The 27,817-nt window shown below is 48.2% G+C and overlaps 1 protein-coding gene across 2 annotated transcripts; it reads right to left on the reverse strand.

Moving 5' to 3' along the window:
* Positions 1–226: 226 nt before the first annotated feature.
* On the reverse strand, positions 227–27,817 carry PDPN (podoplanin). 2 transcript variants are annotated; one of them, XM_084875387.1, is made up of 6 exons: positions 27,455–27,817; positions 10,164–10,291; positions 8,215–8,341; positions 3,493–3,519; positions 2,832–2,943; positions 227–1,985 (listed from the first exon to the last, which is right to left on the reverse strand). In XM_084875387.1, the coding sequence occupies exons 1-6, from the start codon at positions 27,729–27,731 to the stop codon at positions 1,979–1,981; spliced, it is 678 nt and encodes a 225-aa protein (XP_084731513.1). In that variant the 5' UTR covers positions 27,732–27,817; the 3' UTR covers positions 227–1,978. The 2 variants fall into 2 exon arrangements, with proteins under 2 accessions (XP_084731513.1, XP_084731512.1); XM_084875386.1 differs by having other exon boundaries at positions 2,838–2,943; positions 27,455–27,747.

Below are 27,817 nucleotides of genomic sequence, written 5' to 3' on the forward strand. Positions count from 1 at the left end.
CGTCCCATTTGTCTGCTTTGCCTTCACCTCTCTACTTAGGCAGATCCCTGGGCGAAAGGCGTAGTTCCATTTTTTCCCGTGGTTGTACTTCCTATCGCCATTTATAATTCGATCCCAATGGAGTCAGGAGAAAGGGGTTGACATAATTACCAGCTTTTCTGGAAATGTTCCTCAGTGGGGCCCAACTCCATCAAGATCTCCAATCAAAGCTCTGACTCAGTGTTATACTCAATCATCTGTTTTATTTCAAACACGTCCACACTGCATTGAGCATCAACACAGGCGTGACTTAGAAACCCACAGCCCGGTCCCAGCAGGTGATGGGTCCAGTGTACAACTCGGGTGGACCGTTATCGTTCACAGTGAAAGGAAAAAAGAAAGAAAAAATGAAAGGGATATTATTCCCAACGCCTGTTTGGGAATCTGAGTGACAGAACAGGAGGGTTGTGAGCTCAGAAGGCTCTTCTTAGACCCTTTCTCTCAAGCAAAGGTGATGTTGAACATGGAACCCGGGCTGATGACCAGCTGGACTTAGGCAATGGAAGGGCACACTGTTTATAATAATGTCCAAACATTACTGGGGGGGGGGGGGGGGGCGGGCGGAGGGGCAGGGAGGGGATGGGGTGGGGGGGAAAGGGAACAGCTGCGATAATAGTTTACTTTTTCCTGTTTGATGAGCTCGTGCAAGTTTATAGGATATAAGATCTGCACAAACACAGTCACGACAGAGCATCTGCTAAGTGTAAAGACTTTCTGTTTAGGAAAAAGCCTTCAGCTGGCCCCTGGGAAGCAATGTACTGAACTGAGCGGTGGCCACACAGAACAGCAGCTTGGGCACCTTGATTCTGATTTTCCAACTACGACCCCATAGAAGTAAGTGGGATCTCATGAAGACCGGGCGTATCTTCTGTTTTTAAATCCAGCTGCTTTAAAAAAAAAAAAAAAATCAATATTTTATAAGATGATTCCCTCTAAGGCAGGAGGGGAATGTTAGAAACCTGGCAGGTTCTGGCTCCCATGCCAGAGACTTCCTTCTGTTTGGGGACCCTCATGGCTCTTGGTGTCTGGGATAGGTGAGCCTCTGGCACCGCCAGGCCTCCAGCAGCCTCCTGAGCCACCATCAGGGCTGAGGTCTCCATAGTCTAGATCAGCGGTCGCCAACCTTTTGGACCTCACGGACCACCAGTGGTTCATGGACCACCGGTTGGCGACCACTGGTCTAGATCAAAACAGCCAATCTGAAGATCCTGCGTCATGGGGATGAGAAGGCCACCCCCTTAGCACTGGCTCCCCAGCATCTGAGGGAAGCAGAGGGTCAAGTAGGAGCTAATCTTTGAGTCATCAAGTCATCCCTGGAAATGAGAGGAAAGCAAGCCTGGAGGCTGCCCTGTAGCTCGTTAGCTTGTTGTGAGATTGACAGATTGCTCCAGTTGAGATGCTTCCACTTGATGATTCACACCACATCGGGCTTTAAAGATAGACCAAACCAGACCAGAATGTGTACATTTCAACAGATCAGAAATTGCAAAATGCTGATGCCATTTACTGACACAGCACTAGACCCAAGGACTCTGCTGGTATAAATATTTCCAGATTCCTTTGCATTTTAACAATAACAGAGAATGGTTAGAACAAAGGCATGGTTCCGGCATTTGCCGTCGATGTAATTACATTGAGTGACAAATCAATCTATAGAGCGTGCTCCATTTCCTGTGCATTTTGTTTTTTAAAAGTCATCTTTTCCAAAACTTATATGTTAAAAAAAAAAAATCTCAAAATACAAAATATTTAGAGGAGCAAGTCTTGTGGATGGATGCTCGTTCCTGCGGTTACTCTTGGCAGGCGGAGGGATCACCATGGATTCTGAGTGGGGGGCCAGGCATTTCCATGGGTCATCTTCTCCCATGTGCTCAGGGACAGGGGAGGTCGGAAAGTCTTTTTTAAACACGTTGGCAGAAGGGCACAATCCTTCAGCTCTTTAGGGCCTGTGAAAACAAAGAGAGAGGCGATGGTCACTCCTTTTACTGGCACTGGGAACAGGAAGCCATGAGTCATGTGCCTATTGCCCTTCTAAGTCACCCAATTCTGGAAACTTGCACTCTTCTTTCTCAACCATTCTTCCTCCATGACTGGGTCCCACAGAGCCAGGGTCCTATTCCTGGGCATCTCCAAATACATAATACAAAGCAATTGTGAATCGTGTCTCCCAAACCCCCAGATCTATGGCATCTGTCCTCCCCAGACTCCCTAGTCACACATCATCTTCCCAACAGAAATACAAAACAGGTTTCCTCTGGCTATGAATTCGAATGTTCTGAATTCTTGGGGAATTTTAATAAAGAGGAAGAATCCCTTCTCCCAATGCTAGGAGTACACTACCGTGTGTGGGTGTGTCCAGGGCAGGATGGAGGGAGGGACCCCATCCCAGCAGAATTCCTCAGCACTATGAGACCTGGCCCCACAGCAGAATGTCTTCTGGAAACCTCCCACCTCTGATGATCGGGAGCAGGGTGATGAGGTGTCAAGTTCAAATTTGGTTTGGGTTTTCTCTCAAGTCGTTAGTTGGAAGATTAAGACAAGAGGTTAAGTTTGGTCAGAGTTCAATGGAAGTCAACCATAGAGTCACCTCTGGCTATAACTCTCTTTTCTTAGGAGCACATAAGGCTCACGTACACACTTGTTCTTCTGGAGAAACCTCAGATGTAGGGCTTCTGGAGGCCGGGGCTTTTGACCTTGACCTTCATTTAAAGGTTTCCATTAGCTCAAAGGTCAGAGCTCTAGAAGTGACTACCTTCACTCATCTATCACATGGGGGTAGGTGGTTTACTTACGAGTACCTTCCCGACATTTTTCGCACGGCCACAATGGTGATCACAGCAATGAATCCAATGCCTAGTAAGGCGCCAGCTATGATTCCAATCAGGGTCCCAGTCGAAAAGCCATCTGAATGAGAGGGAAGAAACCATGAGCCCAGATAAACAGTACACCTGCCATACAATGTGCCATCCACAACGCCACTGCCCTACTGTAGATAGAAATCATGCTCCATGCTATTTCTCCTGTATCCAGTGGAAGCTGTTTTAGAAGAGGAGAAACTCTGGACTACTCTATTTTCAACTAATGAATGGCAAGATTTCTGGGTCTCAAGATTGATGAAGTATACCATTCATACAGCATGGATTCATAGTTAATCATTGGGTAGCGTTTGTGCACAGCTATTAAGTTTGCCCCCATTTTCACTCTTCATAACAATAAACTGTGATTCATTCTCCACAGATATCATTAAGTGAATAGACTTATTTGTGGTTTGATTATTTTCAAATTCAGGCAATTCCCTTTTCTCTCTTAAAAGAAGTTTGAAATCTGTTTCTTGGAGGGTTGACTTGTTGACTCCGATCCAGATGTAGTTCATCACAAAGACTGGGTTCACAGAAACCCCCCACTTTTTAAAAAAATCTGAAAAGAATATTTTGATACCCAGACCTAGCTTACCTTTTGCACCTGTTGTATGTGTGTCTCCTGTAAAGAGAAATTATTAGGATTTAATAACTGTAATTTAACAATTGGCAAAAGATGAGTTTACCCTAAGAGGAAGGTAGCAAAACACAAGCAAAGAAGATAATTTCTTAAATAAATTGGATCAGGGGATTTTTTAAGCAAGCTTTGACATGATCCTGTCTTCAAAACTATTATTACTGAATTTATGAATACTTCTTCATGGCTATGGGTCCAAAGTACTTTTGTGTACATTACTTTTCTGCTATTAACTCAAGGCAACTGGCCCACAGAGGTCTAAAATAAATGATTAGAAAGTTTCAGAGTTTAGGGTAACAAAGAATTCAAGGCTGTTGATTCTTGGTCCAATGTCAAGGTCATGGAAAACTCACCCACTGTGTTGAGGTCTGTTTTGAAGAATTTTCATTTTGAGAGCAATATACTCTAGTTTTGGAAGACTGAGATTTTTCCTTTGATATTAATTCCTTGCCTTTTTTTTTTTTTTTTTTTAGTAGCAAAATTCACATCTTACAGTGCAGTAGCAACATGCCCAGCTCATTTTTAATGAAAGAATACATTGTATTCATGCCACTGTGATTTTAGGATTTCTACCTGCAGCCAAACCTAGTTCAATAGCAATGTGAATATTTTCATTTGCCTATCACAAGGGTATCAGTTATTTACTTATAAGTATCTTCCTGAAAGTAAATAATAAAATGGTGAGTTTCAGATAATTTTACACAATTCCTATTTAAAAGTAAAGGTGTTTTGTTTCGTTCTCTCCCACTAACCTCTCTTTAGAGAGTCCTTAACTCTTCTGGGGGGGGGGGGGGGGGCGGTATTTGTTTATCTAGTTTGCAGATAGAGAAAAGTCAAGGTGCCTTGACTTCATGATACAATAGAGAGAAGTGAACAAATCAGGCCCTTCCCTACAACCTTAGCTCACAACTTGCAAAATGCAGATACCCAAGAACGTTCTTTTTTAAAAAATATATATATTTTATTGATTTTTTTCACAGAGAGGAAAGGAGAAGGATAGAAAGTTAAAAACATCAATCAGCTACCTCATGCACACTCCCTACTGGGGATGTGCCCACAACCAAAGTACATGCCCTTGACCAGAATCAAACCTGGGACCATTCAGGCTGCAGGCTAATGCTCTATCCACTGAGCCAAACCAGTCAGGGTCCCAAGAACGTTCTTAATGAAAGATGAAACCAGCCGTCCATCATCTGCAAAATGCTTGCTTTCCCTAATGGTTGGGTTGGAAAGAAGCCGCCCCTTTGTCTCTGGAAAGATACCTTTTCAAGTGGGCTTCAGGGTAGATAGGGGTCTCCCTACCTAGGCTCGGAAGCACTCACACGGAGCTCAAGCGGATGGTGTTATCCCACCATAAACATGTTTTGGAGGCTGCTGGGCCTGAGTCCTGCCCAGAACAACAGCATCATCAAATCAACTCTCTAAATGTCATTCATCTCCGGCTGCCAAATACCGTCAGAAACATGTCTAATTGTTTGCTTATCAGTCTTAACACGGTGGGTGCCAATTCCAACCTCAGAACATGCCATCATCACCATCAATGACACCATGACACATGTGTCAAACACAAGGCCCGCTGGCCAAATCCAGCCCGCCAGGCCTTGCAATGTGGCCCGCACCGCGCTGTCATCACTGCACTCCGCTGTCAGTTTATGACATTGTCAGTTTATGACTGTTCAGTAAACCATTCGGCCCGCGATTTAGGCTGGATTTTAGATTTTGGCCCCTTCTCTGATTGAGTTCGACACCCCTAAGTTAGGAAATTCCAAAAATGACATTTATGGAAGATTCCTTACCAAATTAGAACGTATTAGTCCTGTCCTCCCCAGCTCCCTTGCTATGGTCATAAAATGTGTCGTAAATGTGAACATCATCACACTTGGGCGTTTCGTGGGAAAGACATCTGCTGCCCTAATGAAATGATCTCTTAAGAAACCCAAACGCTTAAAATTACATTTTAACTCATGTAAAAATTTCCTGGAACACTGAAACATGAAGAAGTGTACTGTTAGTCACAGGTTTGGTGACAGGGTGGGGCTGGGGACACCGCCGAAGAGTAACAGGAGTGGGTTTTTTTTAAGGATTAGGAGAGGTATCCTGGCATGACACAAAGAACACTCAACTTGGAAGATTCCATCTTCTGCTGCCCCTTAGCTGTTAACAATTTCTTTATTTTCTTCTTGTTTGTGTTTTTGTAAATCCTCGCCAGAGGATATTTTTCCATTAATTTTTAAAGAGAGTAGAGAGGAGGAGTAGAAAGAGAGAAACATAGATCTGAGAGAGACACATCAATTAGTTGCCTCCCCCACACACCCAACCAAGGCTGGGATTGAGTCTGTAACCAAGGTAACATGTCGTTGACCAGAATTGAATCAGGGACCCTTTAGTACACGGCCAATGTTCTATTTGCTGAGCCAAACCGGGTAAGCTGTTAACCAGATAATGCTCCATTTCTTTAGCATTTTGGGGTTACCTTTAAGCTTTATTTTCAAAGCACTTTCGGGAAGTTTTTTTTCTTTTTCTTTCCCCCCCCCCCCCTATTGTGGTAAAATATACATAACACAGAATATACCCTTTTCATAATTTCTGTGTACAATTTAATGGTAGAAAGTACATTCATATTGTTGTGCCATCATCACCAACATCCATCTCCAGAACTCACCTCACAGCACTAACATTATGTACTCATTAAACAATAACGCCCCACTGCCTCCTCCCCAACCCCAGACGACATCCTTCTACTTTCTGTCTCTATGATTCTGACTGTTTTGTGTAGTGTATCTCATCTAAGTGGGATCATACTTCATCTGCCTTTTGGTGACTAGCTTATTCTAATTAGCATAATGTCCCAATGTTTACCCATTTGTACTAGGTGTCAATTTTATTCCTTTTACAGGCTGAATAATATTCCATTGTATGTATTCAAGGTGCCTTGATTTTGTTTATCCATTCATCTGTCAATAAATTCCACATTTCAGCTACAGTAAATAATGTTGCTATGAATGTAGGTGTACAAATATAAAGGTTTTTTGGTTTTTTTAAAATCCTCACCTGAGGACATGTTTCTATAGAGGAAGGAAGGAAGGGAGAGAGAGAGTGAGAGAGAGGAACATCATTGGTTGCCTCCTGTAATGCCCCACCCAACTGAGAATCAAACCTGAAACCTGGATAAATGCCCTGATCGGGAATTGAACTGCCATCTTTCAGTGTATGAGACAATGCTCCAACTAACTGAGCCACACCAGCCAGGGCTAAAGCATTTTTAAAAAATCCTCAGAAGTGCTATACATTTTATAAAACCAGATTGGCTTTGGGTCTAGAAATGTATATTGATACTAAAGAATAACTTTCTAGTCCTAATTGGTTTGGATCAGTGTATAGAGTGTCAGCCTGCAGACTCCAGGGTCGTAGGTTCGATTCTGGTCAAGGGCATTTACCTTGGTTGCAGTCACATCCCCAGTAGGGGGTGTGCAGGAGGCAGCTGATCGATGTTTCTCTCTCATCGATGTTTCTAACTCTCTATTGCTCTTCCTCCCTCTCTGTAAAAAAATCAATAAAATATATTTGGGGGGGAAAAAAGAATAACTTTCTAGGTGTTCAGATGTACATTTGGTTTGAGGAACCAGTGTACTAGGCAAAGTCTTTGTGTTTCCTTTCATTTAAAGATGGAAATGCCTATCACTTGTTCTCAAGGCAGAGAACTCTGTTCAGCAGCCCCATTTTATAGATAAAATGATTTATACAAAATAGCTCAAGTTAGTGGTCACACATTACAGTTATGGCTAGTTCCTTTTCTCATTCACCCCTATATATAATACTACAAAATGAGGGCATATTAAAAAAAAAAAAAAAAAAAAGGACTTTTTAAAAAAGCTCTAGAAATAGGAAGCTATTTCTTTCTATTACTGAGTTGTTTTTGTCAGGGATGATCCAAATCTCATAATCATGGCAATGACCCAACGTTCTCCTCTCTAGATTCTCTCCAAGATGTTCCGCTCATAAAGCTGCAGGTATCAACAGTGTATCACAGTACAAGCCCAAATCCTGGTAAGAAAAGATTCTTGCTCCATGGGTACGGACATGAATTCCATATAAGATGGTAAACAGTACTATAGAACCCATGGATATTTACATAGGTTGGCTGAGTTTCATGCTTTTAGGTAAACACACAAAGTTCTTAGTGTAGCATTCTACCCACTTATGGTCAGCATCACGACACCAGTAGCTACTCATCTTGTCCTGGTGGGAGTATCAGCATTTGTTCTCAAGGCAGAGAACTCTGTTCAACAGCCCAATAAATCAAATTGGATTTAGCAACCCCAATACATTGAGTTCTGAAACTATCACATAAAGCAGGGGTCTTCAAACTACGGCCCGCGGGCCACATGCGGCCTGCAGAGGAGTCTGATCCTGCCCGCCAGGTTTTTTGGGCAGTGAGCGCAGCCGAGGCGTTACAGTAGGAATTAGTAGTTCATATAGTCCGGCCCTCCAGCTCTCTGAGGGACCGTGATCTGGCCCCCACTTTAAAAAGTTTGAGGACCCCTGACATAAAGCTTGGTTTGGAATTCACTCTTGCATTCCAAAAATATGCCCTGCTGATTATTACACTTCGTCATGGTCTCTTGAGGGTAATGACTGCAAAACCAGTTCAATCCGTGTTGGGGTGACTGGGCTTCTTACCTCTGGGATAACTAGAGGCCTCATTCAAGGCTGTGGTGCTCGGGGCTCCTTCTGGGGGGTGGCTTGTGCTCTCTGTCGTTGGCAGGTCCTCTATAGGAATGTCTGTGTGCTTGGTATTGGTGGGCACCTATTGGAGACATAAATGAAGCAAAACAGAAATATAACATCATGTTTTAAAATATATACTTGGTCTTATAACAGAAAACAAGACAGTAGGTCATTGGGTTACGTCGGACATTCTTTCCTACGTCACGACATAACGCGATTTTTGCCATAAGTCAGGACCCCCCTACATAAGCACCCATGTCACTCACATGGAGCGCATACACAGCAGTAATGAAGTGAAAGAGTAAAAATAATTTAAAAGAAAGATTACACTTCCTGACCTTTATTTGTGGTAAATAAATAAAGCCATATGTACATATGTTGAAATGGCGGAACTTTTTTTTTTTTTAATAAATAAATGGGAGATGGTGATGTAACCACGAAATGACATACATCAAATCTGACGTAACCCGAGGACTGTCTGGATACGGTGATGGCATAAATATATAAAATATATGTTGTCATAAATTTAAAGTGGAAACCAGAAAGCACACCAACAGAATAACGGGGACAGGAATAAAAGCATGCCTCCAGAAAGGAATACCGAGTGTTTACTTCCATGGATCTTAATTCTTCAGAAAATACATGATCACTGAGTTTACTTCTTCTTCTCCCTTGAATTTGAATGGCATTTCCTTTCTGCAATATCTTGGGGCATATATTATGTTGTATCCTACTTTAATGCCCCCCTCTCCCAATAAGAGCAATAGCTAATCTTTTTAAAAGCATACTACAATATGTGCCAGCCCCTTTAAATACCTCATTTACTGTACACACACACACACACACACACACACACACACACACACACAGTTCTCAACCCTGGGGATAGTCTTAAACAGGGGCTGGCACATTTTTCTGTAGAAAGCCAAATGGTAAATATTTTCTCTGTTGTGACCGACTACTCAGCTCTGCTCTTAGGGTATGAAAGCAGCCTGAGATGACTCTCAGCTGAACGGGCACTGCTGTGTTCCGGTAAAACTTTACTGACAAGAACAGGGTGTGGGCCCAATCTGGAAGTAGTTTGCTGTCCTCTGGCCGAGAGTCACTCCTGGGGGGTGGGGAAGGGATTCCTTTAGGCCTCTTTGAGATAATGAGTGAACTTAAGAATCAGGAGAAAAAAATCAACCATGGACCGATCTGGGGAGTATTCAAAGCAGAGAAAACAGAAACCTAAGTTGGAGTAAGTCCAAAGGTCAGTAGGGCCAACATGGCTGAAATAGAGAACTCGAGAGGGACAGTGGTGCAAGAGGATGTCACAGAGGTGGGCTAGAACCTCTATCCCATCACTACATTAAGCCCCTCACGGTGGCAGGTGTGGCCTATATCGCTCTGCAGTGCCTCCCAGAGCCTGGCATCTGGTCTTGCCCATGGCAGCGGCTTAAGACATGCATGAGCTGGTTAAAGGTCTTTAGGGTGGGAATGTGTCAGTTGGGACTCCACATAGTCTACACCGGTACAGTCTGTGGGTGGCTTCTAGTCGGTGCTTATTACCAGTCACAGTATGACAGGAAGTTGTGAATATCTATGTAGAAACGTTTATAGCAATCCAAGACTTGTCTTGTATTGACACATGGGCTATAGTAGACTGGACATTCATAAACCGACCTCCTTACCAGTTTGAGAAGCCCTGATGTAGACACTGGAAGCACCTGTGATCAGCACACCAGTGACCTGCCAGCTGGGTGAAACTGGAAAGTCGCTTTTGTTGCAAGCCATGTGACAACTCCTTTGTATGCTCCCGCTGATCGCATATATACATATATAAATATATCTATACATATATGTCCTTGCATGTCATTGCAAGCTTACCAACCAAATTCCTCTCTTCCTGGGACACTCACCTGACTTGTGGAGCCAGCAGGCTTATGGGACTGTCTACTGGCAGCTGGGGTCATTGTACTGTCATCCACACCTGGGGTCACCATGCTACTTGGGGTCGAAAAAACATCTTCTGGCAGGACTGTACTGGCTGAAAAAGAAAGACCGAGTCAGGGCTCACGGTGGATGGGGTGAGAGCAGACCTAACGGGCTGACCATAATGAGATGATTTTTCCCCATTCCTTTTTGGGATTTGTTGTTACATTTCCTGCTTAGCACAAACCATTCTCCTTGCTGCACCGCTGGCACATATGATGGCCTGGTTGTCACCATTGCCCAGGAAAGGAGGGTGGAAAGAGAAAAGGCTGAAGCAGCCAGCCCCTCCTGGATATCCCCTTGGGGCGGACTGTACCCCCTTCCTTTCTGGTACTATTTCAGATGATGAAGTAATGTATTCAGGTTACTGGAATATCATGTAGACCTGGAAAAACTCTAAATTATAGGCACCTCGGGAGAGTTCCAAAACCACTTTGCAGGCTCTATCTCCAACCTATGGAATCAGAAATGTCCAAAAGGCAGGGTCTCCATCTTTCCAAAGTCAGGTTGGCTCTCCATTTAACTTTGAGACTGCAGCCCACCTGACTGATTAGCATCGGCTTGGATCACTGACCTCAGAGATTACATAGAGTTCAACATCCCATCTTACAAGGAGTTAGGCTAGTGTCTGCAGGGGAAGGTCAGCAACACACTTAAGGATGCCAGCCACAACTAAGCGAGCTCTCCGTGCACCAAGAGCTACACTACCGAGAAACCTCACTGGCCCGGGCCCTGGCTCTCCTGCATGAACCCTGGGTGAATGAATGACCCTGTTGTGCCAAAGAAAAGGTTTCTGGAGGAGCAGGGGATGGCAAATTCTAAAACCGGGCAGAGAACAGATAACAAAGTGGCCTCTTCTCCAACCTGTATCCAAACGCCTGAGCTCATCACGGCCAAGCCGGAGCTCCATCTCAACTCACCAGATAACCCTTTTGCTGGTTAAAAATCTGACTCATTGGCCACGGGCTCCGTCCGCAGACTCAGAGGGGCTCTGGAAATCTCGTGACTAAGTACAGTTGCAAAATAAGGGAGCGCACGCATCCCAGGAGCAGGGAGGAGGGCTTGATGTAATTAAAGAGCAGATGTTTGTAACCAGGCCATGCTGGAGCCAGCCAGCAGCCCATCCTTGCTTTAAGATGCCTATTCCTCCCGAGGCTTCTCGCCGGCCCAGCCACAGGCCCCGCTAATAAATATTTGATCACAGCGTCTTTGCTGATGCGGAGGGAGAGAGCCTCTAGAACAAACCTGATTGTTCTCTCTGCAGCTAGGCCTACTCAGTGCTGCCAGTCAATCTCTCTGGATGAACTTGAGTATATGCATTTTTCATCTGGGTGTCAAATAACTGAATCATAAGCAATAACTGAATAATCACTCAGTGCGTGCAAATGGTTGGTCTTCCCTCTGAGCCATTTGCTGGGTGGGGAAGGGGTGGGGCAGTGATTGGCCCCCATGAGGATTTAGGCCTGTGCTGTAGGCAGATGTTGAATATATTAATGGGTTCTCAGGGAGGAAATATCCCTTTGCCTGGCAAGCAGTCCTTGTTAAACACACACACATACACACAACTAAATGTGCTATTTTCTTTTCTTCCTCTCTTGCTTTGAGTTCAATTAACAAGTCATCAATGTAAAAAAAAAAATGTTTCCCGGCGCTGCTCAGCAAAATCATGTACTGGGGTATCCTCTAACTTCAAAAAAAACCAAACTTCCCTTGCTTTAAAAGAGGAAAAAAAAAATAGTACTGCATGAAGCTGGTCTGAATTCTTTCGTAGAAAGTTCAGTTCATTGAAAGCGGAACGATAAAAATTCCTCCTGCTTCTTTCCTACGCTTGGCCCGCAGCGGCCGGCACTAAAACCGCTCTGAATGGACAAAGGGCGTTTTTATGAATGACACTCCTGATTAAGAAGCATGTCCTCTTTGTCTCGCGGCCCTGGCATTCTCTCGGCTCCATGGGAAAGTTGAGCTTCACAAGAGATCCCCAGCTGTCTCTCTCCTTTGGCTGGCGGAAGGCCTGCCTGCGTGTCCCGTTCCCCCAGCCGGCATTTGCCATCCTTTTCCCTTGAATGTTGAAATTCAAAGCACGTGTGGATGCCTGGGACCTCCAGTTCTTCTTCCTTCCTGAGACACATGTGCACGCAGGCAACACACACACACACACACACACACACACACACACACACACACACACTGTTTACATAGGTGCAGAGGAGACTGCAATTACAGGGCAGGCCGGGAGCAGTGTGCCCTCATGCTCACGTGAAGGAACGCCTTTCCTGTCACACCCAGCCTCCCCCCGCCTCCCCCCGCCATGGCACAGAACCAATGGAAGTTCCCAAATGCGGTGGCAACCCATCCATTTACTTAGGAATATTTTTGTGTGTGATGTTCTTTAAAAAACTAGGCCAAACGTTTATACCGCCTATGAGAAGATGGTGTGGATAAATCAATTTCACCTTCAGGTTCTTACATTTGAGAGCAAACAAGAACCAAAAAGATGCTTCGTGGTAGGAAGGTGTTAATTGTGAACCGTTATGATCTTGGCATTAAAGAAATGATTCTATGTATACGTATGGGATGGCATTTCTTTTAAAATATCTCGGAATTTAAATGCAATGACAAATCACACTGTTACTGTCTAGGTGAACAGTTTCATCTGTTGGCCATCAGAAATACCTTTGAAATCTTTTTTTTCTCTTATGGTATCCATGTTTTTGGTTTTGTTGTGTGTTTTTTTTTATATATAGTTTTGTAGATTTTTAAATATATATATTTTATTGATTTTTTTACAGAGAGGAAGGGAGAGAGATAGAGAGTTAGAAACATGAATGAGAGAGAAACATCGATCAGCTGTCTCCTACACACCTCCTACTGGGGATGTGCCTGCAACCAAGGTACATGCCCTTGACCGGAATCGAACCTGGGACCTTTCAGTCCACAGGCCGACACTCCATCCACTGAGCCACACCAGTCAGGGTGGAATCATTTGATTTCTTTTGGAAGTGGCATCACCTGCGTCCAAGAGGCCACTCTGGGTGCTGTGTGAACGGAGTGTGGGTTTGGGAATGATGCTGGGGTCAGACGGGAACAGGGGGTCGCTGAGGCTATTTCTGTCATCCAGGCAGGAGTGGGTGGTGCTCGCACCAGAGCACTGATGAAAAAGAAGTAAAGAACTGGACACGTGGTGGCTGGGAAGTGTCTGAAGTATTACCCAGCAACAATGAGAAAGCGATACAAAACCTCAGAGCCAAGAACTCGTTTTCCCACCTGCCACAGCTCTGTTGGTAACCACATTTCACTGGACCTACGAGGGAAGTAGGATGTTCCTACATGATGCTACGTCCTCTAACGGACTCCCCTGTTTTATTCGGCGAGCCGCAAAAGTCCCGCACTTAAGTTTAGGCAAAGAGCTTCTGTCGGGTCCTTCCCACGTGAGGGAGACCACCCTGCCGTCCCCTTTCTGTGGACCCGAAGCTTCAGGATGGGAAGGCTTGGGAGCCGCTTGGACAGTGTTTTATCTTGAGGAGGGAAGGTGATTTAAAAATAAGGAAGCCACAGGGTTTTCAGAGAAAACCTGCGGTGTTAGCCCATTGAGGCATCCTGCCTGCTGCCTGGTGATGCCTGGCATCTTGAAGCGGCTCCAGCGTCTGGTACACAATACGCCTTTGAAGATGGTTGACTGTATGGCCTGGGAGTGGCTTTGTGGCCATTGAAAGCAGACTTTCTCTCTCTCTTTTTTTTTTTTCTTACGACATCCTAGGAAGTTCTGGTTTTCCCCGGTAGGAGCCTTAATAAACATTGAATCCTAGCATCCCCCGCAGTTACATTCGGGGTGAGAAATGCTGGGGGGAGGGGGTACCAAGACATCTATCTGAAAACCAAACATAAAAACGCTCACAGCTCGTCCTTCATCCAGACACAGGCTCTGGCGCATTATTTCTCCACCCCGTTTCAATACTGTGCTCAGAAGCCTGAAAATCCACCCCCCTCTCCCGCACCCCCACCCCCACCCCCACCCCCCCACACACACCTGGAGAAAGACGCCAAACCCCAACATTTTCCAGGCCCCTGAGGACCCCCCACGGGTACAACCCTCCGCCTTAATCCCCAGCATCCCCTTTAGCTGCTGATCACCGTGCCGTGGGTTCTGTGATGGGCAGGAAGGCGTCGGCTCTGCTTTTATTGACCACATCTTTCGAGTTGTTTCTCGTATCCAGCAGGCTGCCCGCCTCCTCCCCTGTGCGGATGCCTTTCTTTGAAATATTGGAAGCCACTCCCTGACCCAGAGCTGTGTGCCGGACCCTCAGCTCCCGGCAGACGGCGGGTTGTGGTCCATGTGATCCCTGATGTGGCCGATGGGTTTCCCCTCCACCCTCGCCCTCGCCACGGCTCCCGGAGATGGCTGGCTGGATCAAAGGCTTGGCCATGGAAAAGCCTAGGCCGCTGCGAGAAGGCTTGGCCCTGCTCCTCGGGGACCCACAGCAATGGCTCTCACTCAGCCTTCCTCCGGGCGGCAAAGGGCTGCCTAAGCCCGCACTGTCCGCAGGCCCGGGGCCTGGCACCATGGTTCGTCCTTCTCAGACTTTTACTCAGCAACTGGCTGAAAGAGCACACCTCCCGCCAAGAGGAAAACTTCTTTTCAATGACCCCTTAGAGCAGGGCTGGGGAACCTTTTTCTCTGCCAAGGGCTCTTCGGATATTTATAACAAGCATCATACAGAATGATCAACTTAAAAACGAGTCTACTATATTTGGTCAAACATTGAATGAACTCACCCCTAATGCCTTGGCAGGGCCAGGCCAAATGATTTCAGGGTCTCATACTCCTGTGGACTGGACGTTGCCCACACCTGCCTTATCTATAACATTAAAAGGGTAATATGCTAATTAGACTGGACATCATTCCGGACGTCCTTCCCGGACAAAGGCGGGACCGGAGTGAAGCCCAGGTCCCGGATGCCTGTCGGTGACTGGAGGGAAGCCAGGGCCCTGGGTGCCAGAGGGAAGCCGGTGCCAGTAGCTGGGGGAAGGAAGGCCTACTCTTGCATGAATTTCGTGCATCGGGCCTCTAGTCTATAATGATAATATGCTAATTAGACCAGACGTCCTTCCAGATGATCTTCTGGATGAAGCCAGGGCTGCAAGGGAAGCCCAGGTCCCAGAAGGCTTAGTCTTACACGAATTGTGTGCATCGGGCCTCTAGTATGATAATATTCCTGCCACTGTCCACTGTGCTTCATGGTATGATAATATTCCTGCCACTGTCCGCTGTGCTTCATGGTATGATAATATTCCTGCCACTGTCCGCTGTGCTTCACGGTATGATAATATTCCTGCCACTGTCCGCTGTGCTTCACCCAGAAGTTGTTAGTACCTCTCCCAGGTAAAGAGACAGCATGACGGGCCTGGTCGGCATGGCTCTGTGATTGAGTGTTACCTATGAACTGGGAGGTCATGGTTTAATTCCTGGTCGGGACACATGCCCAGGATTCACTTGTTATTTCAATGGCAGGGACTCTCACAGAGTCACTGGCAGGGGAGGGCATCTGGTCCCTAAGGCATGGACACCAGGCCTGCTGACCATATCCATTCTCTCTCCTTTGTGATGGGGTGAAAGGAACTGAGACCTACTGTGTGCCTTCATGAGTCTTGGCAATTAATGTCCAGGACCATCCGTTATATTTTAAGAATAGCTGCTACTGTGTTTCCCCGAAAATAAGACATCCTCCGAAAATAAGACCTACTTACAGGTTTTCTTCTTAGTGAAATATAAGGCATCCCCTCGAAAATAAGGCCCCCCCCCCCCCCCCAGGCTAAACATGAGAGATTTGGTCCACTGATTCTGAAAGAAATGGAGTCATAAGAAATTCACCAGGAAATTCAGGAATTGGATTGTTATGATGATGTTCCAGAAGATGATGACATGATTGTCATTGAATAAATGAGTAAATTCTTGATACTGTAGGATTCACAGTTTGTCTGGTTTGTGTTGACAACTACCGTACTACCGTACTGTATACAGGTAATAAATTTCCTTTATTTTCATTTAACAATAAATGTGTGCCGTATTCTTCTTCATGGAAAGATAAGACATCCCCTGAAAATAAGACCTAGCGCATCTTTGGGAGCAAAAATTAATATAAGACACTGTCTTATTTTCGGGGAAACAGGGTATTTATGAAATTTACAAGAGAATAGCCAAAACATCGTGCCAAGCACCCTCACATCATCTCTACAAAAGCCTTGCAAGGGAATACCATCCTCATGTTGAGGGTGAGGATGATGAGGCTGAGGGTAAACCACCCATGTAGCCAGCCAGTGGTGATGCTGAGATTGGACACCAGCCTCTGCCAGACTCCAAAACCCTGCTTTAATCACTGCAACACCACCTTCAAAAGTGGTCACTTTTCCACAGATCCCTCTCATTCTATTCCTCTCTATCCCCCATCGGAAGGGCAGGAGTAGAACTGGAGCAGCCCTGATGGTGGGCTATGGATGCCAAGGGCACCGGCTGGCTCACCTTTCAGTTCCATCCAAACCCTTCCTCCTAGTCTACCTGAACCAGGTAAAGTACCTCTTCCTTCAGATCCCTCCCCAGAGGCCAGGAGAAAGTACGATCCTCTAAACTGGTCTAGGACTGGATAACTCGGGCACCCACTGTTTTCTCCCCACTAGCATCCGTGAGCTACTTGTGGGCTACGTTCCCTTTGGCTGTGGGCTCAGGGCCCTGTCACGAGCACGCCTCTGTGAGCTAAGTGAATGAATACACGAATAGTCACCCTTTTCACGACTCCTGGAGGTGAATCAACTTAGCCACGCACCCCCAGTCACAATCAGGGCTCAGCACTCCTCCGATGTTAAAACGAGAGGTTGTTGGTGGTAACCTCAACCGAGATTACTCAACCTGGGGGGAGGTTTCTCTCTTGACCAAGAGCAGAGTGTTCTCCGTAAGAGGAAATGAATTCACAGCCTGTCGCCTGCAGTCAACACCTCTGTAAGAACTTTTCTGGAGTCACGTACAAAGGAGCGCTCAGTGCTTGAGGAACCAAATGACAAAGCCTGCTTTAGAAGCGCTGCCCCGGGCCCTGGCAGAGCATCCCTCCGGAGGACTTCTGGGAAAACACTGGCCATCTGCTGGGAAACTGAGCCTCTGCTTGACTCACGGCCGTCAGCTGAGCAGGCCCTGGTTTTGCAAGAGTGGGCGAAGGAGCCCGTTTGGATCTGACCTCACTGTCCACCCAGACGGTCCAGCTGTGAGCCCAGGAGGACGAGGCCCTGCAGAAATGTGCAGAATGTGCTGCGTGTGTTTCCAGGAGCTGCCGTGGCCTTGATCCTAAGCCTGGCTTGGGAGCATGAAGCGTGCGGCAGTAGGTTTGTAAAAAAATAAATGTTCTTAGCTAGGGGGATCTCTCCGCCTCTACAGTGGTCAGCAAACTCACTTGTCAACAGAGCCAGATATCAACAGTACAACGATTGCAATTTCTTTAGAGAGCCAAATTTTTTAAACTTCAACTTCTCCTAATGCCACTTTTTCAAAATAGACTCGCCCAGGCCGTGGTATTTTGTGGAAGAGCCACACTCAAGGGGCCAAAGAGCCGCATGTGGCTTGCGAGCCACAGTTTGCCGACCACGGCCCTAGCATCTCTTCCCCCTTGGTATCATCAATGGGAAATTCAGGCCGCAAACTTTGTCTCCAGAGCATATTTCTGATGTCCGTTGAGTTTAGTGTCTCCCCAGGTACCCATCAGACACATTAAATTGGATGTCTCAGTAACCCTAACCCTCAGTGCCTCACTGTGTCTATGACAGAGTGTATGCACTCCTGCTCCTTATCAGCCAATTGGTTCCTAACCTCTCATCCCTCCTCCCTGAGTTCTATCATGTGCTTTCTTGTCATTCTTGCCCAAAGGCTTGGGTCACTGAGTTTCTTCCCGCCCCCTCTTGCCACATGTTTACTATGTACCAACCATGTGTTCTTTGAAGTGGTAAAGATGGATGACATGGGTCCATGGGTCCTCCTCTCTTCTTTAAAGGGCAAGAGGTACACAAATAAGGAAAATATAGGAGAAAGACTAGCCACAGCAATCTTGGAAAAGAACACAGTAGGACTCACACGTCCTGATTTCAACACTTATTACAAAGCTACCTAATCAAGATACTTTAATGCTGGCATAAGAATAGATGTATAGATGAAGGAATAGAATGAAGACTCCAGAAATAAACCCCTATATATTAAAGTTAAGTCCAAATGAATCGGAGGCCTAAATGTAGGAGCTAAAATAATGCAACTGTTGGAAGAAAGCATAAGAGTAAATCTTGGTAGCCTCAGATTAGGCAATCTTCCTAAGCAACAAAAGAAAAAAAAAATAGATAACTTGGACTTCATAAAAACTTGAAAATTTTATGCTTCAATTGATACTATCAAGAGATTGAAAAGGTGCGTGGCTCAGTAGTTGAGCTTTGACCTATGAACCAGGAGGTTATGGTTTGATTCCTGGTTAGGGCACATGCCCAGGTTGTGAGTTCAATTCCCAGGGTGGGGCATGCAGGACGCAGCCAATCAATGATCCTCTCTCATCATTGATGTTTCTATCTCTCTCTCCCTCTCCCTTATTCTCTAAAATCAATAAAAATAGATTTAAAAAGAGAGAGAGATTGAAAAGACAACCCACAGAATGGAAGGAATATTTGCAATTTATGTATCTGATAAAGAGCTAGGGTCTAGGTTTTGGTTATACAAAGAATCATATGTAATAAAAGGCTGATATGCAAATAGATCAAACGGCAGAACAACCAGTCGCTATGACATGTGCTGAGCACCAGGGTGTGCACGAGGAACATGGCTAGTGTTGGCAGAGGGCAGCAGAGTGCGGAACATGGCAGGTGTCAGCCACAGCAGGATGGTGGAGCAGGTGATCAGGAGCACCAGATGAAAGCGGGGTGCCAGTCACTGTCATGGGGCAAGCCTCTGGAGGTTACTGAAAATTCTTTGCTCTCACGTGCCGCAGTCCTGCCCAGCACTCATACTTGTTACTGGCACCCTCCCCGATCCCCGATCGCTTGATGCCATCAGCAGGTGCAAGTTGTGGCTGCTGGCCCTGATCGCCCTTCAGGGTTTCTCTACTTCCCCCTGCTCCTGAGGGGCAATCTGGGCTGCAGCCATCACTGTCACCCACTGATGGCACTGGCCCCACTCTCGCCTGCTGCTGGTGCCGGCCCCAATTGCTCTGTGCCATCAGTGGGTGCGAGCTGGGCCAGTGCCATCAGCATGTGGGAGCGGCAATGGTGGAGCAGGGCTGTTGGCAGACAGGAGACCAGGGCTGGTGTAGGAAGAGCCAGGCGGGGGCATGGAGGATGGGCCAAGACCTGCTCCTGTGCCCACTGCAGCATAGTGGCCCACAGTTCCTTTTGAGGTGCACAAATTTATGCACTGGGCCCCTAGTTCAACAATAAGAGGACAACCCGATTTTAAGAGGAGAAAAGAATATGAATAGACATTTCTCCAAAGAAGATATACAAATGGCCAATAAACACATGAAAAGATGTTCAGCATCATGAGGCATTAAGGAAATGCAAATCAGAAAATAGCTAGTATTAAAAACAAACACAAAATAACAAGAGTTGGCAAGGATATAAAGAAATCAGAACCCCTTTGTATTGTTGGTAGGGATGTAAAATGATGCAACCACTTTGGAAAACAGTTGGCAGTCCCTCAAAACAATAAACATAGGGATACCATAGAACCCAGCCATTCCCCTCCCAGAGAAATGAAAACATGTCCTCACAAAGACCTGTCCATGAATGTTCACAGCAGCTTCACTTCGAATAGCCCCCAACTGGAAATAACCCAAATGTCCATCAATTGGTGAATGGATAAACAAAATGTTTTATATCCATACTAGAGGCCCGGTGCACAAAATTCATGCATTTGGGGCCATAGGGTTTGGGGGGTTCCTCAGCCTGGGTTGTGAGAGGGCGCAGGCCAGGTTGAGGGACCCCACTGGTGCATGATCAGGACTGAGAGGGACATGGGAGGTTGGCCAGCTGGGAAGGTACCACGGGAGGGCTCCAGGCCATGTTTGGCCTATCATTCTCAGTCCTGATTGGCTGGAACACAGCAGCAAGTTAACCTATGGGTCGGAGTGTCTGCCCCCTGATGCTCAGTGCACGTCATAGCAAGCAGTTGAGCAGCCTTAGAATATTATTAGCATATTATGCTTTGATTGATTGAATGGCCAACTGGACGACTGGACACTTAGAATATTAGGCTTTTATTATATGGGATAGCGGAATATTATTCAGCCATAAAAAGGAATGAAATTCACAAGTTACAACATAGATGAACCTTGAAAACATCATGCTAAGTGAAAGAAGTCAGACACAAAAGCCCACATAATGTATGATGACATTTATGTGAAATACCCAGAAGAGGCAAACCCAAAGAGACACAAAGTCAGTTAGTGGTCGCCAGGGGATCAGGGAGAAGAAATACGAGCCCTTGCTAATGGTTTGGGAGTTTGGGGAAGGAGGATGATAATGTTCGAAAATTGATCCTGGTGCTCTAGCTGGTTTGGCTCAGAGGCCTGTGGACTGAAGGGTCCTGTGTTTGATTCCGGTCAAGCACACATGCCTGGGCTGTGGGCTTGATCGCCAGTGTGGGACATTCAGGAGGCAGCTGATCAATGATTCTCTCTCATCATTGATGTTTCTCTCTCCCTCTCCCTTCCTCTCTGAAATCAATAAAAATATATTAAAAAATAAAATAAAATTGGCCCTGGCGAATAACTCTATATACATATACTAAAAACCACTACATTGTTCACCTTAAAGGGGTTAGGTTTATGATACATGCATTACATATCAATAACGGTGATGAGTGTTGTAAGAGGTGAATAAGAAGCAGCCAGGAAATGAAAGAATGAAATTCAGGAAATCCCTGGCTGATTTTCCCAAAAATCTGATCTCATCACTCCCTCTGTTGTCACTAACCACACAGTCTCTTTTCCTCCTGACTTGTCCCATAACCCAGAGTCGTAGGGTGTCCTCGTGACTGCCTTTCTTCTGACAACCGCTGTTCATGGCCCGCCGCTCCCACTTTCTATTATTGCCTAGAGCCCACAGAAAAAGGTCCACCTCCCCCACTCAACATGGACTCATCCTTCTCCCGAATTTCCTGCCACTCCCCAACTCAGGCGCCCAGCCTCCGGCCAGCCCTCCCGGCCCGCCCTGCCCAGACCGCTTCCCACATAATTCTAGGTGGTTTGCATTTCCGTGCAGCCTCTCTCCCCCGTACTGCCCTTCCCTGCCTGACACCTTATCCAACCAACCTCACCACGTTTCAACACCAAGAAAAAAGTTTCATCTTCCCCACAAGGTCTTTTCTGGATCCCAAGGGAATCTCATCTCCAAACTCCTACAGATAGCAAATGGTGTGAGCAGGTCAGGACACCCAATGTTCCTCATACGTTCTTTTCTTTCTTTCTTTTTTTGTTTAAATGTATTTTATTGATTTTTTACAGAGAGCAAGAGAGAGGGGATAGTTAGAAACATCAATGAGAGAGAATCATCAATCAGCTGCCTCTTGCACACCCCCTACTGGGGATGTGCCTGCAACCAAGGTACATATGCCCTTGACCGGAATCGAACCTGGGACCTTTCAGTCCTCAGGCAGACGCTCTATCCACTGAGCCAAACTGGTTTCGGCCGTTCTTTTCTTTTACTATACAGGGTACTAGTCTCTGTTGTGATCCTGCCTGCTGCTTCCTCTCGAACTCTTAAAACACTCAATAATGTGTATTTTGTAAATGCTTTAAGGATGCAGAGACCACCTCCTCCCATTCGGTACCCCTGGCAGAGTCCTTCCATCTGAATTTTGTATCCCACAGATAACATTGGCTGCTGCTGCTCTAGAAGGGACTTAGAGAAATCCACTGGCTGGCTTTTCTGGGGGCCCTGGGCGGCCTCGACCCTCAGCATGGCTGGCTGTTGTGCTTAATGACGAGAGGCATAGGCTCTGAGGATGAGCTGCCTGAATCCGAGTCTCGCCATTGCCGTTTGCTTGCGCTGTGTCTGTGTGTAAGTTCCTAACCTCTCTGAACCCCTCTACTCCTCCGTAAAATACAAACAGCTGTGCCCTTGTAGTTGTGCAGATTAAGTGGAGCAGGGCTTGGGAAGAGCTGGGCACGAGCTAAGGGCTCAGTGAATGTTCGCTGTTATCACAGAGTTACTGCGATTCACACCACCCATGCAGAATCCAGTTCCCTTAGCTTTACAGATTCAGAAACGTAATCTTATCAGGGGGCGGTCCAACCCACATGAAACGGTTCCACATTACCCCAAAACTCCCAAGAGGCCAGGAGACCGGCTAGATTATTTAGAACAGGACGTGGTCCGCACTGCTTCAGAGAAGGCACGTCCTTCTCCAGCGTGAAATACCTGAGACATGATCTGGTGCGTGTGCCACTCGGGAGGAGGGCGAGGCGTCCGGTGAATCACTCCAGGCGGCGATAGAACAGCCACCTCTGAGTCACCACAGCGCCGCTGTCACCGGGATCAGACTCCCACGTGACCAGCTATGACATCTGGCCCACTGGCTGCAGCAGGGGTAACGCTGCCTTGCCTGACTCGCATACCAGTTTCTCAACAAATATTTCTTAAGAATACACGCATTCCTCGGGCAAGGCAGGTTTAACATCATCACACCCTTTGGGCGGGATTCATTGTGTGGCCGCGTTGCTGGTATGAGTGACGTTTTATTCCCCCCGATAGACACCTTGATGAATTGCAGGAAACCATCCTTCCTCAGCGGCCACATGTTTACACGTATCCCAGCGTGCCCCCTGCCCCGCTTCCCATCCGTTCTCCGTGGGACTGGCATTCCCCGGAGGCTACAAAAGTCACAGTGACAGTCATTGCCCGGTGACACTCCCTCTGCACAGGGGTCAGAGCACACCTTCCTCCGGAAAGGTGTTATCCTTTTGGTAGGTTTGTTGCATGCAATTTAGTGCTGCATTAACCATTTCAGTTTGCAGGTCCTCGGGCAGCTAGGTCCGTGGTTGGCAAACTGTGGCTCGAGAGCCACATGCGAGTGGCTCTTCCACAAAATACCACGGCCTGGACGAGTCTATGTTGAAGACGTGGCGTTAGAAGATGTTTAAGTTTAAAACATGTGGCTCTCCAAAGACATTTCAATCGTTGTCCTGTTGATGTTTGGCTCTGCGGACGAATGGGTTTGCCGACCACTGAGCTAGGTGATGAGGTGGCCAGGCCTGCAGGTCTCCCTGCGGACCTAGCTGGATGCCAGCTGGATGGCCCTCAAAGGACAGCCAGGCTCCTCCAGGGCAGAGGCACGGGGCCAGGAGAAGAGGGGCGTCCGCCCACCCCCTTTGCCGAAGCCGAACGGAGTGCCTGCCCGGACTGGCCCGCTGTGGGCAGGCTGGCTGGTGGGTGCTGGGTGAGACCCAAGGGAAGGAAGCAACCAGCTCGACTTCCTGCCTTGAATGAGCTTGGCACGCCTTCCCTAACCTGGCTCCATCTCTCCTAGCCCCCGGGTAAGATGCCTGCTCACCTTCCTTTCCCCACAGTTTCCAGAAACCAGCAGGGAAAGGGTTCACACGTGCGGATCGGAAGCTGCCTTCGTGTTTGCTCATCCCACGGGAATCCTAACACTATCTCAGCAACTGTGTCTCAGCAACTGTGTCTTGGCTTCAGAAGTACCTGCCCCACTGCCCCACCCACCTCGTCCCTATTTTCCCCTCCCCCGCCCCCTCCCATCATGAGATTCTCTTTCAACAAAACCACCCTCACTGTCTACTTTCCTGAGAGGTGTCAGGGTGGCAGGATCTTAATCAGATTTCTCAAGCGAGTGTCACAAGGGTAGTGCTAAGTATTCCTGTCTTCTCTCTCTCTCCCTCTCTCTCTCTCTCTCTCTCTGGCCTCCCCTATAACATTTCCACAAGTTCTAACCTGGCATGTCTCCTCTTCGAAGCCAGAAATATGACAAATATTCAGATAAGCCCGAGGAATTTAAAGCACAGACAGGTGTGTGGTGGGGCGGTGCGGATTCAGGGGGTGCTTGTAGGTTAGGTGTGTACACTCTGGGCTGCACCTACCCCGCGCCCAGCATTCCGGGCGTGCTGAGGTGCCATGGGGGGCGGGGGGGGGGGGGGGGGGGGGGGGGGGGCGGGAATGAACGAATGCATCCTCTTGTAACTACTGCGATATCTCCATTCCTCAGGGAACATGACACTCAGCACTCAGTGTAAAGAACTTCTTACACTTTAGGGTTTTTTGTTTTCATGTTTAAAGAACTTACACAGGGAGGCTCACCTTTCAAGTTCAACCTCTGTAGGTGGGTCTCTCTTCTATTTGAACAAAAAGAGCTTGGGGTTGGAGTTAAACCCATTTCTGAAGCCCAATTCTGTTGTATCCTGAAGATAATAATAATAAGCAATGTAAGGAGCTGTGATGGTTAAATGTGGTAACTGACATTCCTAGAAGGTGGTGGAAGGTGGTGGAAGGTGGTGGGGATGGGAATGGGAGAGGGGAGGGAGGTGTGTGATGGAGAGCTGCTTCATCTGTTTGCTCACCCCATGGGAATCTTAAGACTTCAGAGGCCCGAGAAGGAGAGAGGGGGCTGCATACCTCTGCCCAGCCAGGGTTCCTCCCTACTCTCGAAGTCCTGACTTAGCCCTCTCATGCATGGATACTTTTTAAAAAATGTGTTCTTTGCCCTTGCCAGTGTGGTTCAGTAGATAGAGCATCGGGCCAAGCACTGGAAGGGTAGCAGGTTCGATTCCCAGGCAAGGGCAGTAGCTGGGTGGCAGGTTCGATCACTGGCCCCTCATGGGGGCACATCGATGTTTCTCTCTTTCTCCCTCTCCCTCCCTCCCTCTCTTTCCTCAGTCCCTTCCACTCTCTCTAAAAATCAATAGAAAAACTATCCTTGGGTGAGGATAACAACAACAAAAAAATGCTTTTCTATATTCAATGCTGTTTTGGATCCCACAGGCCAAGTGAAATGCCAGGCCTCCCTCACAAAGCTCTAACGGGCCTGCCCTTTACGAAACGCTCGGCTGGTGCTACAAAAGCGCTTAGCAACTCGTGAAGATTCCAGGGCCTCCGAAAACTGGCAAGGGTTTCGGGGAAATCACAGGCGAAGCCGTTTGCCGCATGATTAATCCTGGGTGGACGGTCCCGGAAGAGCACAGAGGTTTGCAGCACGCCTCGGCCTGCAGGATCTCGCCCAATCAACGATCCTGAAGTGCGTGCTTTGGAGGAGATTTCAGAGCCAGGGTGGTGGGGCTGACCACAGAGGAAAATGCCAGATGTGTGGACCACGGAGGGCCTTTGAACCCTCTGACTCCACAGAGACAACACGCAGGACCAGATCATAAAACTGACTCTCGGAGAACAACTCTAGATGAGGGAGCCCCAGTGGGGAGCAGGATCCTGGGAGGAAGATAATTCATCACCAAAATGACCCCCAGCCCTGCTCCTCAACCGGCGCCAACAACAGCCTGGCTCAAAGCAGCTATTCATCCCCATGCAAGTCGCCTCCCCCATTATCCGCAGACAAAACCCCTGGAGCCTCGGCCAATCAGCATCCACGCGCAGCCCCCTCACCCATAGCCCGGAGGCAGTTTTTTTTTCAGACAGGGCTTCCCGCCAGCCACCCTTCGGGACTACCTGACACTCAGGAACTGGTTTAGGGATAATTACAGCTTAACCCTTCCCTGGAGCAAAAGAGAGTGCCGCCCAGCTGCCTGCTCCCCTCCGCCCTCCTCCCCATCGCGTTCCCCCCAGCAGGGCTGGGGTACTGCTCCGTTTGGGACCTCCCACACCTTGAACTCAACACTGCTCACAGTCTCGCCAAAGAGGAAAAGTAACTGCACTGCAGAGGCGTGCAGGGAGGAGAAGTGACAAAGATAGGGCCACCCCGAACAGCCCGCAGGCCTTCGGAGAGGGTTGCTCCATCTCTCCAGCTCGGAAGCAGGCAGCTGGGCACAGAACACCATCTCCTGTGTCACTTCCCCCGGGCCGGGCATTTCTGTCCTAGCGTGGAATTGCAGGAGCCTCCTCCCTCCAGCCACTCCCTACGAGAGGATTCCTCTGGCCCTGGGGCTCACTGAGCTGGTCCTCGGCTTGGAAAACCTAAGCGTTTACCTTCCAGAGCTCAGCTCAGCAGCCTCCGGTTCTAAAGATCTCTAGTTAGAGGAGAATCCCTTCTGCCAATACTGAGTGAGCAAATACTGCGCGCCGGACATTGCTGTGTCCTTGGGAACTTAAGATTCTTTGGGGAAAACAGATGATAAGAACCCAAGAAAAGAAGTAAACTACTGACGAACGTCCTGGGATGCCGCCCACAAGGCCGAAAGGTAAGGGATGAGAAGAGGACCAGCGCGTAAGGAGAGGGAGAGGGAGTGGATCGAGGCAGATGACCGGCAGTGCCCCCATCATCAGACCTAACGTACTTGAACTCTGAGGTGTCACCAATGCTCACGTAGGCATGGGAACGGTTGCATAAGCTCAACACAGGGTCTCAAACCAACTTCAACCTCCGGTCCCAGCCACCCTCCATTCCCCCCTGCTACTCGGAGCCTCCACTCCGTCCTTGCCTCCCACACCATCCTCCACACAGAAGGTCCCCAGGGATGGGTCCTGAGTGAGTCTGGGGGTGCACAAGTCGGCAGCCCCCAGCGGGGAGACCATCGGCTCCCATGGGGAGCCCTCCCCCCAATCCGGCTCTCCTGGATGTCCCTCCCCATCCCATGAGCCCGTTCTCCTTGGAGGGAGGCCAGGGCGGCATTTCTCCAACACGCGGGCCTGCAGGGAAGCCCAGTCCCGGCGGGAAGGCTCCTGATGTTCCCCGTCACCCGTCACCCGTCCTCAGCTGAGCTGAGCTGAGCAGGGCATGCCAGGAGGTGGGCTGTCTGTGAGGGAGACCCCCTCTCCTCCTCCTCCTCCCTGCTGCCTGTGGACTCAGGGTCCCCTCCTTGCACCCCATTCAGCTCTTTCTTTGGGTCCTGGCACCCGCTAAGCGCTGGCTGCCTCCCCTTCTCCTGGGTCCTCCAGACTCGCAGGCACCCCCTCCCCGCCCCCCTCTGCTCTCCTAGGCAACCTCAAAACACCAGGCCCAGCCATTCCCGCAGGTCCGGGCCCCGAGGTTCCCCCCCCCCCAGCAGCTGCGGGGAGGGAGCCCCTCTCCTCACGCGGGTCTTACCTTCTCCTGCCGGAGCCCAGAGCAATGCACTCCCGCAAACCAGCAGCAGCACCGGCACCGGCACCTTCCACATCTTCTGGGCGGCTCGTTCCCCTCGGCTGGCCCAGCAGCTAGTTTCTGGGAAGATCCACAGGCCCTCGCCTGGAGGAGCGCTCAGGAGCGGGGACTGGAAGGCGGGGAGCAAACGTCCCAGGGTAAGCGGGGTCCCCTGGCGTCCTCGGACCTCGGCTGCCAGCGGAGCAGACTTTGCAGCGGGAGCTGGGGAGGGAGCCGGCATTTATGTGCGGGAGGCGGCGCCGCGGTAAGGTGGTCTCGGGGCGGCTGGCCCGCCCTCTCGCTCTGTTTGGCCGGGCGGCCGCGATG

This window comes from Pipistrellus hanaki, assembly GCF_964339955.1.
Source record: "Pipistrellus hanaki genome assembly, chromosome: 2".
Taxonomy (NCBI): Eukaryota; Metazoa; Chordata; class Mammalia; order Chiroptera; family Vespertilionidae; genus Pipistrellus; species Pipistrellus hanaki.

What these genes read in the sequence shown, in the direction of transcription:
- PDPN (XM_084875387.1), bottom strand. Translation starts at nt 27,731, where the DNA reads ATGCCGGCTCCCTCCCCAGCTCCCGCTGCAAAGTCTGCTCCGCTGGCA. An exon ending in CTGGGCTCCGGCAGGAGAAG is followed by an intron (nt 10,292 to 27,454) that starts GTAAGACCCGCG and finishes TTTCTTTTTCAG; the next exon opens with CCAGTACAGTCCTGCCAGAA. An exon ending in CTGCTGGCTCCACAAGTCAG is followed by an intron (nt 8,342 to 10,163) that starts GTGAGTGTCCCA and finishes TGTCTCCAATAG; the next exon opens with GTGCCCACCAATACCAAGCA.